The following is a 16,975-nucleotide window of genomic DNA, read 5'->3' on the forward strand; positions in this document are numbered from 1 at the left end:
TAGGAGCAGTATTATAGTAGTTATATTCTTGTACATAGGGGGCAGTATTATAGTAGCTATATTCTTGTATATAGGGGCAGTATTATAGTAGTTATATTCTTGTACATAGGAGCAGTATTATAGTAGTTATATTCTTGTACATAGGAGCAGTATTATAGTAGATATATTCTTGTACATAGGGGCAGTATTATAGTAGTTATATTCTTGTACATAGGAGCAGTATTATAGTAGTTATATTCTTGTACATAGGAGCAGTATTATAGTAGTTATATTCTTGTACATAGGAGCAGTATTATAGTAGTTATATTCTTGTACATAGGAGCAGTATTATAGTAGATATATTCTTGTACATAGGGGCAGTATTATAGTAGTTATATTCTTGTACATAGGGGCAGTATTTTTGTAATCATTATAGAGTATTGTATGTAAGCACCATAAACATGTTCTTTTTCTCTTTTTTCATTGTTCAGGATGCGTCATCTGATTGGATCTATTCAGCAATATCGCCATCATGGTCTCCACATAAAGAGCTCAATAATTCTGGCAGAATGTGAGTACTCTCAGCAGTCTGAGCCGCTGCTTTCCATGCTATGGACGCTCAGCATCATCGCGGCTGCTTACAGGGACCCCTCTACCTCCTTCAACATCCGTGTGCAAAGCGCCCATGTCCATCTGCTATGACATACATCCTCGCTGATGAGACGCATGAACATTCCCGAGTCATTCCAAGTCCCCAGAACTATCTGCTGTGCACCCGCCATGGCTTGGAGACGTCCTCGCTGAGCAGCATGCATCCATTAAAGAATGTAGATTGCCATCTTACTGGCGGGCAGTTGCGGCCTCTGCATGCGTGCCATGCGGGGAATGCACCGCTGGGCGCAGCTATTGAACCTAGGCTGTATCGAAGCTTGGAGAATCTGCACTGGGCAGAATCGAGCGTGTTTGCACATTATCGGAGCATGGATAGCGAGTTTCTTCTGCACTGTAGAAGCACCAGACACCTTTCAGAAGGATCTGCAGGAAATACGCTTTTCCAGGGCCTGTCCGAGAGAGTAAATAATGGCCAACAGGACTTTCCTGCGCCTCCTTTTGCCAAAGTTCATCAGTGGCTTTTTCTTTCAGCGGATGACAAGGTCTCCTATGGTGATGCCAAAAGGGAACTCAAAGAGAAGCTCAGGACTCACAGCTCCAAAATCATAGAGCCCAGCAGGCCCCTGCGCCCCCAGGCTTGTCTAGCTGGCTGCAAGGCAAAGAAAGCAGCAGAGAAACTATGCCAGTGCTGCAAACACAAGGCACCATGTAGTGCCATACCTGCCAGTCATCCGGCACTTCCAAGGGGCACAATGCCGTCAACCAGGCAATGCACCAGTCTCCTACACCCCAGAGCCAGCCCAGAGCACATAAAGCAGGAGGCGAGAAGGAGATTGCAGCTCCGCAGGCAAAACAGCTCCCCAAACCTGACACTGCATCAAGAAGGAAATCAAAGCCAAAGTCTGGTGAAGTCAAAGACGGCAGAGTCCTTCCAGGAGCAGAGGCCATGGCCGGGCAGAGCGGTGGAGGCAGACGCCACGGGAAGGCCAAGTAATAAAGGCACATTCTACATCCCAACATTTGAAGAATTTAAGAGGATGCGCAGTAAGGAAAAGAAATGCGACGTCCACGTACAACCGGCGGAATCCTCCATTGGTGCAGCCTCAAGACCTGAGCCGGACACCAGCTGCGACCAGTCGGCCGGTCCTGATTCTCCACGCATGGCCCATGGACAAGACTCCGGTGCTCTGCAGGAGCCTCCCCAGCCTGACGGTGGCGCCATCACTGGAGATCCGGCCATTGCACAGGATAGGTTGTCAGACCGCAGTTCTCCCCCCTCATGTCGGCCGGCGTTCACAGCTCCCATTTGTTCCTGTCCTGTTTCGAGGTTTCCATTCCAGGCGTTTAACATGCATAGCACGAAAGAGGAGCTTGTGGTGTGTGAGCCCCATGTGTCGCATATGGCTAGTGGACCCCCCGGGATGGCTGAGCAGGGTCTCCCTTCTGAAGCCCATTCTTCTTGCTGTCCATCTTTGCTTTTAGAAGCAACTGATCTGTCCGGTTATGGCGCCAAGCTGCAGAAGATGAAGGACGGCCTCATAGGATCGGCCCTGGATCTGATCAAGAAAAGGTAATGTGATGTCTGAGTGTAATGTGTGAAATGGTCTGGAGATGGCGACACTGAGCAAGAATTACCGCATGTCCCTTTGCTAATTATGCAAATCGTCTCTTCAGAGAGGAAGAGGGCTAGAAGTCTAGTGCCACCTATTGAAGTAGCCATCCTAACAGTCAATGTCGTCCCTTTAACGAGCCTCGTCACATGACTTAGGATAATAGCCAAACCAGAATCTGTTTGCAGACACTGTGTCTCGGGGTACTGCGGGCCGTTACCGCTGCCATTAACCCTGTGTGAGCGGTGAGTGGGGGGGATTACGGAGCGGGCGCCGGGCAGTGAGTGCAGGGGAGTAGGGGAGGGACTAATCGGACTGTGGCCGTCGCTGATTGGTCGCGGCAGCCATGACAGGCAGCTGCCGAGACCAATCATCGAACGAATAACCGTGACAGAAGGACAGACAGACGGAAGTGACCCTTAGACAATTATATATGTAGATTATTCTTCTTTGCTGGTTTTCAGCCTCTTTTTTCCTCTCCTTCAGATTTTGGAAAATGCTTGGTGAAAAGATAAGAGTGCATGTCACTTCTCCGAGTCCTCCTGCAATCTGCTCCAAATCTGACGCAAAACAACAACAACAACACCACCAACAACAACACCACACTACTAAAAAATGACATTGTGTTCAGCGGTTTCCACTTGAAATCTCATTGATTTGATCGCCTCAATAAACTCCATCTGCACAAAGCCTAATGGCGCGGCACTAGGTGGTGGCACTGCACTAGGTGGTAGCGCTGCACTAGGTGGTGGTACTGCACTAGGTGGTATTGCTGCACTAGGTGGTATTGCTGCACTAGGTGGTATTGCTGCACTAGGTGGTGGCACTGCACTAGGTGGTATTGCTGCACTAGGTGGTGGCAATGCACTAGGTGGTAGCGCTGCACTATGTAGTAGCGCTGCACTAGGTGGTGGCACTGCACTAGGTGGTGGCACTACACTAGGTAGTAGCACTTCACTAGGTGGTAGCGCTGCATTAGGTGGTATTGCTGCACTAGGTGGTATCACTGCACTAGGTAGTAGCGCTGCACTAGGTGGTGGCACTACACTAGGTAGTAGCACTGCACCAGGTGGTATTGCTGTACTAGGTGGTGGCACTGCACTAGGTGGTATCGCTGCACTAGGTGGTGGCACTGCACTAGGTGGTATCGCTGCACTAGGTGGTGGCACTGCACTAGGTAGTAGCGCTGCACTAGGTGGTGGCGCTGCACTAGGTGGTAGCGCTGCACTAGGTGTTGGCACTGCATTAGGTAGTACCGCTGCACTAGGTGGTGGCACTGCACTAGGTAGTAGCGCTGCACTAGGTGGTGACACTGCACTAGGTGGTATTGCTGCATTAGGTGTTGGCACTGCACTAGTAGCGCTGCACTAGGTGGTGGCACTGCATTAGGTAGTAGCGCTGCACTAGGTGGTGGCACTGCACTAGTTAGTAGTGCTACACTAGGTGGTGACACTGCACTAGGTGGTATTGCTGCATTAGGTGTTGGCACTGCACTAGGTAGTAGCGCTGCACTAGGCGGTGGCACTGCACTAGGTGGTATCGCTGCACTAGGTGGTATCACTGCACTAGGTGTTGGTGCTGCACTAGGTGGTGGCACTGCACTAGATGGTGGCACTGCACTAGGTGGTAGCACTGCACTAGATGGTATCACTGCACTAGGTGTTGGTGCTGCACTAGGTGGTGGCACTGCACTAGATGGTGGCACTGCACTAGGTGGTAGCACTGCACTAGATGGTATCACTGCACTAGGTGGTGGCACTGCACTTGGTGATAGCACTGCACTAGGTGGTATCGCTGCACTAGATGGTATCGCTGCACTAGGTGGTAGCACTGCACTAGGTAGTAGCGCTGCACTAGGTGATGGCACTGCACTAGGTGGTAGCACTGCACTAGATGGTATCACTGCACTAGGTGTTGGTGCTGCACTAGATGGTATCGCTGCAGTAGGTGGTGGCACTGCACTAGGTAGTAGCGCTGCACTAGGTGGTGACGCTGCATTAGGTGGTATCACTGCACTAGGTGGTAGCAGTGCAGTAGGTGGTGGTGCTGCACTAGGTGGTGTCATGCACTTCGTGGCACTGCAGCCTCCCATCCATCTCTGCAGCGTCTTCTCACCGTCCCCTGACCGAGCTGTGACTATTGTCTGGTGACCGCGAGCGTCGTGGTTTTTTGATTATTTCTTGCAGTAACGCTGATTGTGGACTCATCTCTGGCGCAGGTGGAGCAGGATACATTGCAGCAATCTCCTGACATTCACCTGAGTGATTGTGTCATTTTGTTTTCCGGACAGCTGCAGCTCTGAAAGTCCTGACGCCCCGACCAATGCATCATGTGACACCCAAAAACCCGATATCACACCAGAGCGACAGAGTCGTCAATCATCCGCTGTATCCATGGCAACAAAAATTTGTAAAAGCAAGGAGCGGACCTGTGACCCCAAGATTAGTGTAAGTATGGGGGTGGCTGCAGCCGGGTGCAGGATCAGGGGGAGTTTGCAGGATACAACCTTCCTTATGGTGGAGCGATGCCGCGGTCTCCATTAGGTGGTGGGCAATGTGTGGTCTTTACCTCATGAGCGTAATACGCTGCCAGCTTGGATGCTTTGTGCCCTCAGATTAGTGATTACGGGGGAATTTTTAGTCAGTCGGATGCCGATGTGATGGCTGTGAGATCAGTGCCCCCTCACACTTGTCCCGTGCCCCCTCACACTTGTCCCGTGCCCCCTCACACTTGTCCCGTGCCCCCTCACACTTGTCCCGTGCCCCCTCACACTTGTCCCGTGCCCCCTCACACTTGTCCCGTGCCCCCCCTCACACTTGTCCCGTGCCCCCCCTCACACTTGTCCCGTGCCCCCTCACACTTGTCCCGTGCCCCCTCACACTTGTCCCGTGCCCCCCTCACACTTGTCCCGTGCCCCCCTCACACTTGTCCCGTGCCCCCCTCACACTTGTCCCGTGCCCCCCTCACACTTGTCCCGTGCCCCCCTCACACTTATTCCGTGCCCCCTCACACTTATTCCGTGCCCCCTCACACTTGTCCCGTGCCCCCTCACACTTGTCCCGTGCCCCCCTCACACTTGTCCCGTGCCCCCTCACACTTGTCCCGTGCCCCCTCACACTTGTCCCGTGCCCCCCTCACACTTGTCCCGTGCCCCCCTCACACTTGTCCCGTGCCCCCCTCACACTTGTCCCGTGCCCCCCTCACACTTGTCCCGTGCCCCCCTCACACTTGTCCCGTGCCCCCCTCACACTTGTCCCGTGCCCCCCTCACACTTGTCCCGTGCCCCCCTCACACTTGTCCCGTGCCCCCCTCACACTTGTCCCGTGCCCCCCTCACACTTGTCCCGTGCCCCCCTCACACTTGTCCCGTGCCCCCCTCACACTTGTCCCGTGCCCCCCTCACACTTGTCCCGTGCCCCCTCACACTTGTCCCGTGCCCCCTCACACTTGTCCCGTGCCCCCCTCACACTTGTCCCGTGCCCCCCTCACACTTGTCCCGTGCCCCCCTCACACTTGTCCCGTGCCCCCCTCACACTTATCCCGTGCCCCCCTCACACTTATTCCGTGCCCCCTCACACTTATTCCGTGCCCCCTCACACTTGTCCCTTGCCCCCTCACACTTGTCCCGTGCCCCCTCACACTTGTCCCGTGCCCCCTCACACTTGTCCCGTGCCCCCTCACACTTATCCCGTGCCCCCTCACACTTGTCCCGTGCCCCCTCACACTTGTCCCGTGCCCCCCTCACACTTGTCCCGTGCCCCCCTCACACTTGTCCTGTGCCCCCTCACACTTGTCCCGTGCCCCCTCACACTTGTCCCGTGCCCCCCTCACACTTGTCCCGTGCCCCCTCACACTTGTCCCGTGCCCCCCTCACACTTATCCCGTGCCCCCCTCACACTTATTCCGTGCCCCCTCACACTTGTCCCGTGCCCCCTCACACTTGTCCCGTGCCCCCTCACACTTATCCCGTGCCCCCTCACACTTGTCCTGTGCCCCCTCACACTTGTCCCGTGCCCCCCCACATATCTCCAGCAGTAACACGGAGTCGCTCACTGACTGCAGCTCCGTCCACTCACTGCCTGCAGCACATGGAAGCAGCCGGAGAGTGGGCGAGGGGCCGCGTGGAGTCACTGGTATGGGGGGATCGTCATTACTTGCTTTGTCTTCCAGATCTGCGGCCCTGGGTGTCGGAGGTCCAGCTCAGACATGACTCACGAAGCTGCAGAGTCTGGAAAGGCCCAACGTGGGAGTCGTCTGCGCCCACATTTCAGCGACCCCATGCCCACCGATGCCGTGAAGAGGAAACAGCTAGAGCTGAAAATTGCAGCGGCTGCTCGTCACCACGCTCAGAAGAGGAGGCAGGACAGAGAGAATGGTACCTGTCAGTCAGTCCGAGCCGACCAATGCACCGCACCTGCATGCCACCATCTTCCATGCACCCATTTCCTCCAGAGCTGCATTCCCAATTCTGCTGCTTTCCTGTTAGCTCTTAGGCTGCAGGTCCTCACATCTGTACAGACTAATCTCTGCTTCACTCTATCAAGTTATGCTTTCCAGAAGTAGTAGTGGATTTATTCACATGTGTTGAAAACATTTATTTTCATACAGCAGGATAATGATAGTGAAGTGACGTTTCAACCCCGTTTAGGGTCTTTCTCAAACTTCACTGATGTGTTTGTAGAAAAAAGTGGGTATGGTCCCTTTAAGGGCTCCGTATAGTGCAGTGGTGGAGTATCTTGCTTGTCACTAGTCCAGAAGCAGGATACTCCACCACTGCACTATACGGAGCCTTTAAAGGGACCATACCCACTTTTTTCTACAAACACATCAGTGAAGTTTGAGAAAGACCCTAAACGGGGTTGAAACGTCACTTCACTATCATTATCCTGCTGTATGAAAATAAATGTTTTCAACACATGTGAATAAATCCACTACTACTTCTGCAAAGAGTGTGGCTGTTTTCCCAAGTACAGCCCGCACCACCTAGCGAGCTGAGTGCGCTCCCTTTTTTATTTTATTCTCTGCTTTACTGCATTGTGTGGGGTAGAAAGGTTCGGTCAACGCCCCGGTATATGGTGGTGTTCAATAGAGGCGAGACTGGTGGAAGTGCCCTAGAAAACAGTGCCCATATTTTGTCCCCTAGAAAGAATAATGCCCTGTGTGCCCCCCTTTGAAAGTCACAGTAACCTGAGATCCCCTATAACAATAAGTGCCCACTTTACATTTAATAATGTCCCGAGTCTCCCCCCATGTACAGCTCCCCTATACACAGTATGATGCCCCTCACTGTATATATACTGGCCCCTTAATATCCCCCAAACTATTTGATGGCTCCAGCACTGTATGATAGCCCCCTCACTGTAATCTCCACACTGTATGATGACCCCCTAGATAGCCTCCATATAGAATAATGCACCAGATAGTCCTCATTATAGCATAATGCACGCCTCATTGGCAGACTCTATATGGTATAATGCACTCCCCATAGGCAGACTCTATATAGTATAATGCACTCCCCATAGGCAAACTCTATAGTATAATGCACTCCCCATAGGTAGACTCTATAGTATAATGCACTCCCCATAGGCAGACTCTATATAGTATAATGCACTCCCCATAGGCAAACTCTATAGTATAATGCATTCCCCATAGGTAGACTCTATAGTATAATGCACTCCCCATAGGCAGACTCTATATAGTATAATGCACTCCCCATAGGCAGACTATAGTATGATGCAGACCCCCATAGGCAGACTATATTATAATGCAGCTCCCCCTTAGGCAGACTCTAATATAATGCGACCCCCCCATAGGCAGACTCTAATAGAATGCAGGCCCCCATAGGCAGACTCTAATAGAATGCAGCCCCCATAGGCAGACTCTAATAGAATGCAACCCCCCCATAGGCAGACTAATATAATGCAGCCCCCCATAGGCAGACTATATTATAATGCAGCTCCCACATAGGAAGACTCTAATAGAATGCAGTCCCCCATAGGCAGACTGTAATATAATGCAGCCCCCCACAGGCAGACTCTAATAGAACGCAGCCCCCACAGGCAGACTCTATGGTGTAATGCAGCCCAATAAAACAATAAATAAATACTCACCTTTCCTCTTGGTTTCTGTTCTACTCCGAGCTCCCGCACATCTCCGGACCGCAGGCGCTGAGTAGTGATGTCATTGCGACCCCCTGTCAGTGTCGGCGTCGGTGACTTCAGACGCTGAGAGGGGGATGATGGGAGAGGGAGCATGACGCTCCTTCTCTCATCAATGCAGTACGATGTGTATTGTATGTATTCAGTTGATCTTGTGATGACGGGTGGGGGTCCCACTGGTGATACCAGGCCCCCCTTCCTACTCAGGGGCGCCGCAGGTGGCAGAGCCGGGAGATTGATTCTCTCTGCTCTGCTGCAGAATGTAACTGTGTCGTGCGCTGTGCACGCTGATACAGTTACAGTAGCTTAGCTCCGGATGGGCCCCTCAGAGCGCGGGGCCGCCCCCCTGCCCCTCCTGGTAGCTATGCTACTGGAGTTCACTTATGATCAGAAATGCAAAATATTTGTGAAATTGCTGAAATTACGTTGAGTAAAACAGAGGCTCTAGCCCTGGAGATGTTAATGCGTTTCCATATGAAACGTCTTGTCCTGGAGTTATTGACATGTCAGATATGTCGCCTCTCCTGCCCATGGTCATGGCTGGAATTACAGCTCATGTCATCTTACACAATTAATCAGTGTGGCTTCCATATATTTAGATCTGGGATAATGCTGGGACTGTAGAGAAGTCTTTCCATGCTTGGAGACATCAGACGTGTGAATGCAGCCCGAATAACAGATCTATGACCTGAGAACATGGTCAGCGAGCATCGACAGGTGACATTACTGATCGTCATCTTCTGTATTGCACAGGGCCGGTTCTGATGAAGGCCAACACCACGACCGCATGCAGCTCCAGTAAAGATCCCGCTGGTCACTCGTACCGATCGCGCCATCGCTGGAGCAACATCAGCAGCCTGAGCACAGACAGCGGGATCGTTGGGGTCAACGATGAAAGGGAAGAATGTGAAGGGAGCACACGAGCCGTGAAGCCTGGAGAGGTGGAGAGGGCGGACAGCGGGATTGGAGACGCACTGTCCAGAAAGTGGCGAGCTCGAGTAGCGGAAGCGTCGGCTTCTCTAGAGGCGTGGGAGGCGCACCGGCCATGTATCGACTGCGGTGAGAACAACTTATTGATGAACCCTGAGAGCAGAGGAAAGAGGAGAGAGACTCTGTGCACGAGATGCGTCACCCGCAGGACGGAGCGCAAGGAGGCCGTGCTGGAGTTCGTCAACACAGAATCGAGCTATGGCGAGGACCTGCGGATAATCAAGGAGGAGTTCTACCTGCCCATGCAGACGGCCGGACTGCTGACACGGGAGCAGCTGGCTGTGGTGTTCAGCAACATACAAGAGCTCATCGACCTCAACGAGAAGTTCCTCGACGTGCTCCAGGAGGAGATAGACCAAGCCTTCGACCAGGTAAATGGAACACGAACTGACGGAGTAATCCCGAGGCTGGACAGTAGATCCAACCCGCTGATCGCAGCAAAACCCGCTGTTAACATGACCGATAGGAGAAGCTCCGGCTGCAGGGTCCTGCTCACACTTATCACTGTGTTTTCTTAGGGGGACGATGATCTGTTGACCGTCTGCATCGGGGAGGTCTTCCTGGACTTTGTGAACATGCTTCCTGCCTTCCAGACTTACTGCCTCCAGCAACCGACCTCCATGGCCACGCTGAACACTCTGGAGAAAGAGAAGGAGCTTCTCAGGTGAGACGCGCAGGACCACCACACCTAACGGATCAGATCTTCAGACACAGGACCAAGGTCCATTACTGAGATCACGTTTTCCACAATTCTCACATTCTGTAATGGTCACTTAGGTGCAATTCAGATATGAGGTTACTTTGCCAGTAAGAGGTGCTGCAGCATCTGCGTCTGCCATAATCAGCTGCCTCTCTCCATACTGCAGGACATTGAGGATCGTCCTGACCATGTCTAAGTCTTCTCCATCGTTTCTTCATTTTAGGATCTTTCTGGACGTGTCTCAGAACGATAACACTGCCCTGCGCCGCATGAACCTCCGATCCTTCCTCATGGCTCCATTACAGAGGGCCACCAAGTACCCGCTGCTGCTGAGCCGGATCCTCAAGAGCACAACCGACTTTCACCCGGATCACAGCAGCTTGTGGGAGGCCAAGAGCAGGATCGAGTCGCACTTGGAGCACATCAACATGAAGACCAGGCAGGAGGGGAACCCCTGGACGCTGCGCACCTTCCGCAGGGAGAGCAGGAAGAACAGGGAGGTGACCAACATCGAGATGCGGGAGATGGCCATCAAGCAGGTGGGCTGGCCCCGGGAGGAGACGCGCTTCATCAAAGAGGGGCTCCTGCAGATGGCTCAGCCAACAGACGGGCAATGGGTGAAGAAGGGGTGCAAGGCTCTAAAGTTCCACAATGTGCACGCGCTACTGATGGCCAACGTAAAGAGAACGTCAGACTCCGGCCTGGACGCCGGCTCCTCCGACAGAACGGTGAAAGACGCCGTCCTGGTGCTTATCAAAGACAAAAGCAATGGAAAATTTGTGATGCTCAGGGACCCCCTGAGACTTGCCCACTGTGTGGTGTCTTCTGACCCGGACTGTGACGATACCTTTGAGCTCCTGGAGGTCAGGAGGGAAGGGTTTGTATTCCGGGACTCTGACTATTCCCGAACTCAACACTGGTTCCAGCAGATGAAGAGCTATTCCCGCGAGCTCGGATCCTGGAAGAAACGGCGAAACGCGCTGCCCAATATAATGATAAGCACGGTGCAAAACCGATCCTGAGACCGGGGAGGGTGGCACGGGGGCACCCAAAAATCTGCACATATATGCGACAGATCCAGAAACCAGCCCATGAGGCGAGGACAGAAGGTACCCCATTATCTGCACAAAAATACCAGATCTGAGACTGGGACCTGGGGGGAAGGTGGTACCCAATATATGCACAAAAATACCAGATCCAAGACTGGGGCCCGGGGGAAGGTGGTACCCAAAAATCTGCACAAAAATACCAGATCTGAGACTGGGACCAGGGGAAAGGTGGTACCCAATATCTGCACAAAAATACCAGATCTGAGACTGGGGCCCGGGGGAAGGTGGTACCCAAAAATCTGCACACCGACACCAGACCGTGAGACGGGACCTAAAGGGGAACCGAACCCAAAAATCTGCACACAGACACCAGACTATGAGACAGGATCGAAAGGGGAACCCAAAAATCTGCACGTATGTGCAATAGATCCAGAAATCAGGCCATGAGGCAAGGACAGAAGGTACCCCAATATCTGCACAAAAATACCAGATCCAAGACTGGGACCAGGGGAAAGGTGGTACCCCAATATCTGCACACAGACACCAGACCATGAGATGTGACCTAAGGGGGAACCCAAAAATCTGCACACAGACACCAGACTATGAGACAGGATTGAAAGGGGAACCCAAAAATCTGCACGTATGTGCAATAGATCCAGAAATAAGACCATGAGGCAAGGACAGAAGGTACCGCAATATCTGCACAAACATACCAGATCCGAGACTGGGGCCTGGGGGAAGGTGGTACCCCAATATCTGCACAAAAATACCAGATCTGAGACTAGGGCCCGGGGGAAGGTGGTACCCAAAAATCTGCACACAGACACCAGACTATGAGACAGGACTTAAGGGAGAACCGAAATATCTGCACACATATACCAGACCAGGAGACGGTACCTAAGGGGGAACCCAATACTCTGCACACAGATAACAGATACTGATTCTGGAACAGATGCAGAAACTAAGACCTAAGGAGAGGACAGGAGGAACCCAATATCTGCACAATATACCAGACCCTGAGACCGGGACCCAAGGAGGGAATCCAGACAACTATACAAATAAACAGCTGCAAGATATAGCAAATCCTGAGGGCGAAGCGGAGGAGGGGACACAAACATCCTGAAGGTGATGCGGAGGAGGGGACAAAAACATCCTGAGGGCGAAGCGGAGGAGGGGACACAAACACCCTGGGGGTGATGTGAAGGAGGAGACACAAACATCCTGAGGGCGATGCGAAGGAGGGGACACAAACATCCTCAGGGTGATGAGGAGGAGGGGACACAAACATCCTGAGGGCGATGATGAGGAGGGGACACAAACATCCTCAGGGTGATGCGGAGGAGGGAACACAAACATCTTGAGGGCGATGCAGAAGAGGGGACACAAACATCCTGGGGTGATGCGGAGGAGGGGACACAAACATCCTGAGGGCGATGCGGAGGAGGAGACACAAACATCCTGAGGGCGATGCGGAGGAGGGGACACAAACATCCTGAGGGCGATGCGGAGGAGGAGACACAAACATCCTGAGGGCGATGCGGAGGAGGGGACACAAACATCCTGAGGACGATGCCGAGGAGGGGACACAAACATCCTGAGGGCGATGCGGAGGAGGGGACACAAACATCCTGGGGTGATGCGAAGGAGGGGACCCAAACATCCTGGGGGCGATGCGGAGGAGGGGACCCAAACATCCTGGGGGCGATGCGGAGGAGGGGACCCAAACATCCTGGGGGCGATGCGGAGGAGGGGACACAAACATCCTGGGGTGATGCGAAGGAGATGCCACAAACATCCTGGGGTGATGCGGAGGAGGGGACACAAACATCCTGGGGGCGATGCGGAGGAGGGGACACAAACATCCTGGGGGCGATGCGGAGGAGGGGACACAAACATCCTGGGGTGATGCGGAGGAGGGGACACAAACATCCTGGGGGCGATGCGGAGGAGGGGACACAAACATCCTGGGGGCGATGCGGAGGAGGGGACACAAACATCCTGGGGTGATGCGGAGGAGGGGACACAAACCTCTGCACAAATATATCTGGTCCTCAGTAGAGACGAGTGAATTGATTCTGCACAAAGCGAGTTCAGAAGAAATGTTTTGAATTTTACAATTTCGGGTAATTCTTGATTAATTTCTCCATGTTACAGATAACATAAAGCAGAGACGGAGGACCACGTGACGGTGCTCTGCTCGTGCGCGGTTTTCATCATTTCTTGCACCTGTCCTGTATCTCCTTTTACTGCACCCAATATGGCGGTATTTTCTGCGTCACACTACCTGCATTTAAACACCGCTGTTTACTCTTACTCAGGCTGTGGCCCTCCATTATCAGCGCAGGATCAGTGGTGACAGGATATGGTAAAGGAAACGTCCGTGCCACGTCATCTGCCAGTAAGAATATGGAGGCTGCAGCGCAGGAAGCAGGGAGCGCAGGGAGCAGGGAGCGCAGGGAGCGCAGGGAGCAGGTAACGCAGGGAGCAGGGAGCGCAGGGAGCAGGCAGCGCAGGGAGCAGGTAACGCAGGGAGCAGGTAGCGCAGGCAGCGCAGGGAGCAGGCAGCGCAGGGAGCAGGTAGAGCAGGGAGCAGCCGCAGTCTCGGCACCAAGTGTCTGGTCGGTAGCAGCACACGCAGGGCACTCTGGTACTTCACCTCCAGGATAAATATTATCATTATTATTATTATTTAATGCAAATTTAATATATTTAAAAATATATTTTATTAACAAAATAAAAAACTAATATTAATTAACAAAATTTAATATTTTAATTTTAAACACATAAATAGTCTGTCCTTCTCTGTGTCTGTAAGAGGGACCTCTCCCGCGATCCTTGCTGCCCCCCGGGGCCTGGCAGCGCGATTGCTGCAGGTATATGCTGTGGCGTTTCACAGAAACCGGCCGGGGACAAAAACCAGAAAAAAACCAGCTTCTCCCCGCTCCAGGTGATTGACAGGTCACTAGGTAGACACATGGGAGGGACCTGTCAATGATCTCTAGCAGATCTCCAACGGATCCCAAATTGAAAGTTTCTCTGACATTCAGATTCAGGGGAACATCTATGAAAATTACAGTCTTGCATCCCGTCTCTGATTCCTGCCGCGCACATCAGGTGCCAGGCCCCAACATCGGTCACAGCCGGTTCCCCTAGGCTTTCTGGTTTGGACACCAGGACATTGCCCCGGCTGTAGTTACATTAAGGAGCAGGAGAGGCGTCGGTACAGTCCTAGGGGACCTCAGAGTCTTTTCGGGACTTTTGACGTCTTTAGAAGACTCACGAGGAATCAATTTGGTCCTAATCAAAATTTTTGGGAAGAACTGAGGCAGAAACAAATTTCAGGGAACTCACTCATCTCTAATCCTAAAACCAGAGCCAAAGGGGAGACCCAAAAACCTGCAGAAGAGAATAACAGATCCTGGGAACCGAACATGTGAGAGGAACCTAAACGTGCGTACGGAAAGTGTTCAGACCCCGAGTACACGGCATCTCATACAGCGGGTACGGAAAGTGTTCAGACCCAGAGTACACGGCACCTCATACAGCGGGTACGGAAAGTGTTCAGACCCCGAGTACACGGCACCTCATACAGCGAGTACGGAAAGTGTTCAGACCCCGAGTACACGGCACCTCATACAGCGGGTACGGAAAGTGTTCAGACCCCGAGTACACGGCATCTCATACAGCGGGTACGGAAAGTGTTCAGACCCAGAGTACACGGCACCTCATACAGCGGGTACGGAAAGTGTTCAGACCCCGAGTACACGGCATCTCATACAGCGAGTACGGAAAGTGTTCAGACCCCGAGTACACGGCACCTCATACAGCGGGTACGGAAAGTGTTCAGACCCCGAGTACACGGCACCTCATACAGCGGGTACGGAAAGTGTTCAGACCCAGAGTACACGGCATCTCATACAGCGAGTACGGAAAGTGTTCAGATCCCGAGTACACGGCACCTCATACAGCGGGTACGGAAAGTGTTCAGACCCCGAGTACACGGCATCTCATACAGCGGGTACGGAAAGTGTTCAGACCCCGAGTACACGGCATCTCATACAGCGAGTACGGAAAGTGTTCAGACCCCGAGTACACGGCATCTCATACAGCGGGTACGGAAAGTGTTCAGACCCCGAGTACACGGCATCTCATACAGCGGGTACGGAAAGTGTTCAGACCCCGAGTACACGGCACCTCATACAGCGAGTACGGAAAGTGTTCAGACCCCGAGTACACGGCACCTCATACAGCGGGTACGGAAAGTGTTCAGACCCCGAGTACACGGCATTTCATACAGCGGGTACGGAAAGTGTTCAGACCCCGAGTACACGGCATCTCATACAGCGAGTACGGAAAGTGTTCAGACCCCGAGTACACGGCACCTCATACAGCGGTACGGAAAGTGTTCAGACCCCGAGTACACGGCACCTCATACAGCGGGTACGGAAAGTGTTCAGACCCCGAGTACACGGCACCTCATACAGCGGGTATGGAAAGTGTTCAGACCCCGAGTACACGGCACCTCATACAGCGGGTACGGAAAGTGTTCAGACCCCGAGTACACGGCATCTCATACAGCGAGTACGGAAAGTGTTCAGACCCCGAGTACACGGCATCTCATACAGCGGGTATGGAAAGTGTTCAGACCCCGAGTACACGGCATCTCATACAGCGAGTACGGAAAGTGTTCAGATCCCGAGTACACGGCACCTCATACAGCGAGTACGGAAAGTGTTCAGACCCCGAGTACACGGCATCTCATACAGCGGGTACGGAAAGTGTTCAGATCCCGAGTACACGGCACCTCATACAGCGGGTATGGAAAGTGTTCAGATCCCGAGTACACGGCACCTCATACAGCGGGTACGGAAAGTGTTCAGACCCCGAGTACACGGCATCTCATACAGCGGGTACGGAAAGTGTTCACACCCCGAGTACACGGCATCTCATACAGCGGGTACGGAAAGTGTTCAGACCCCGAGTACACGGCATCTCATACAGCGGGTACGGAAAGTATTCAGACCCCTTTTCATTTTTCACTCTGTTTCATTGCAGCCATTTGGTGAATTCATAAAAGTTCATTTTTTTCTCATTAATGTGCACTCTGCACCCCATCTTGACTGAAAAAACAGAAGTGTAGACATTTTTGCAAATTTATTAAAAAAGGAAACCTGAAATCTCCCATGGTCATAAGTCTTCAGCCCCTTTGCTCAGTATTGAGTAGAAGCCCCTTTTGAGCTCGTGCAGCCATGAGTCTTCTTGGGAATGATGCCACAAGTTTTTCCCCCCTGTATTTGGGGATCCTCGGCCATTCTTCCTTGCAGATCCTCTCCAGTTCCGTCAGGTTGGATGGTGAACGTTGGTGGACGCCATTTTCAGGTCTCTCCAGAGATGCTCCATTGGGTTTAGGTCAGGGCTCTGGCTGGGCCGGTCAGGAATGGTCACAGAGTTGTTCTGAAGCCGCTCCTTTGTTATTTTAGCTGTGTGCTTAGGGTCATTGTCTTGTTGGAAGGTGAACCTTCGGCCAAGTCTGAGGTCCAGAGCACTCTGGAAGAGGTTTTCATCCAGGATATCTCTGTACTTGGCCGCATTCATGGTTCCATCAATGACAACCAGTCATCCTGTCCCTGGAGCTAAAAAACACCCCATAGCATGATGCTGCCTCCACCATGCTTCACTGTGGGGATTGTATTGGGCAGGTGATGAGCAGTGCCTGGTTTTCTCCACACATACCGCTTAGAATTATCACCATAAAGCTCTATCTTCATCTCATCAGACCAGAGAATCTTATTTCTCATAGTCTGGGAGTCCTTCATGTGTTTTATAGCAAACTCTATACAGGCTTTCATATGTCTTGCAGTGAGGAGAGGCTTCCGTC

The 16,975-nt window shown here is 52.5% G+C and overlaps 1 protein-coding gene across 1 annotated transcript; it reads left to right on the top strand.

Moving 5' to 3' along the window:
- The first annotated feature begins 475 nt into the window (after nt 1–475).
- On the top strand, nt 476–11,205 carry LOC138644350 (uncharacterized). Its single transcript, XM_069732629.1, has 6 exons — nt 476–2,161; nt 4,492–4,648; nt 6,371–6,575; nt 9,112–9,719; nt 9,867–10,012; nt 10,272–11,205. The coding sequence occupies exons 1-6, from the start codon at nt 591–593 to the stop codon at nt 11,068–11,070; spliced, it is 3,486 nt and encodes a 1,161-aa protein (XP_069588730.1). The 5' UTR covers nt 476–590; the 3' UTR covers nt 11,071–11,205.
- The last annotated feature ends 5,770 nt before the right edge of the window (nt 11,206–16,975 follow it).

The sequence above is a fragment of the Ranitomeya imitator genome, chromosome 7 (assembly GCF_032444005.1).
Source record: "Ranitomeya imitator isolate aRanImi1 chromosome 7, aRanImi1.pri, whole genome shotgun sequence".
NCBI classification, from domain to species: Eukaryota; Metazoa; Chordata; class Amphibia; order Anura; family Dendrobatidae; genus Ranitomeya; species Ranitomeya imitator.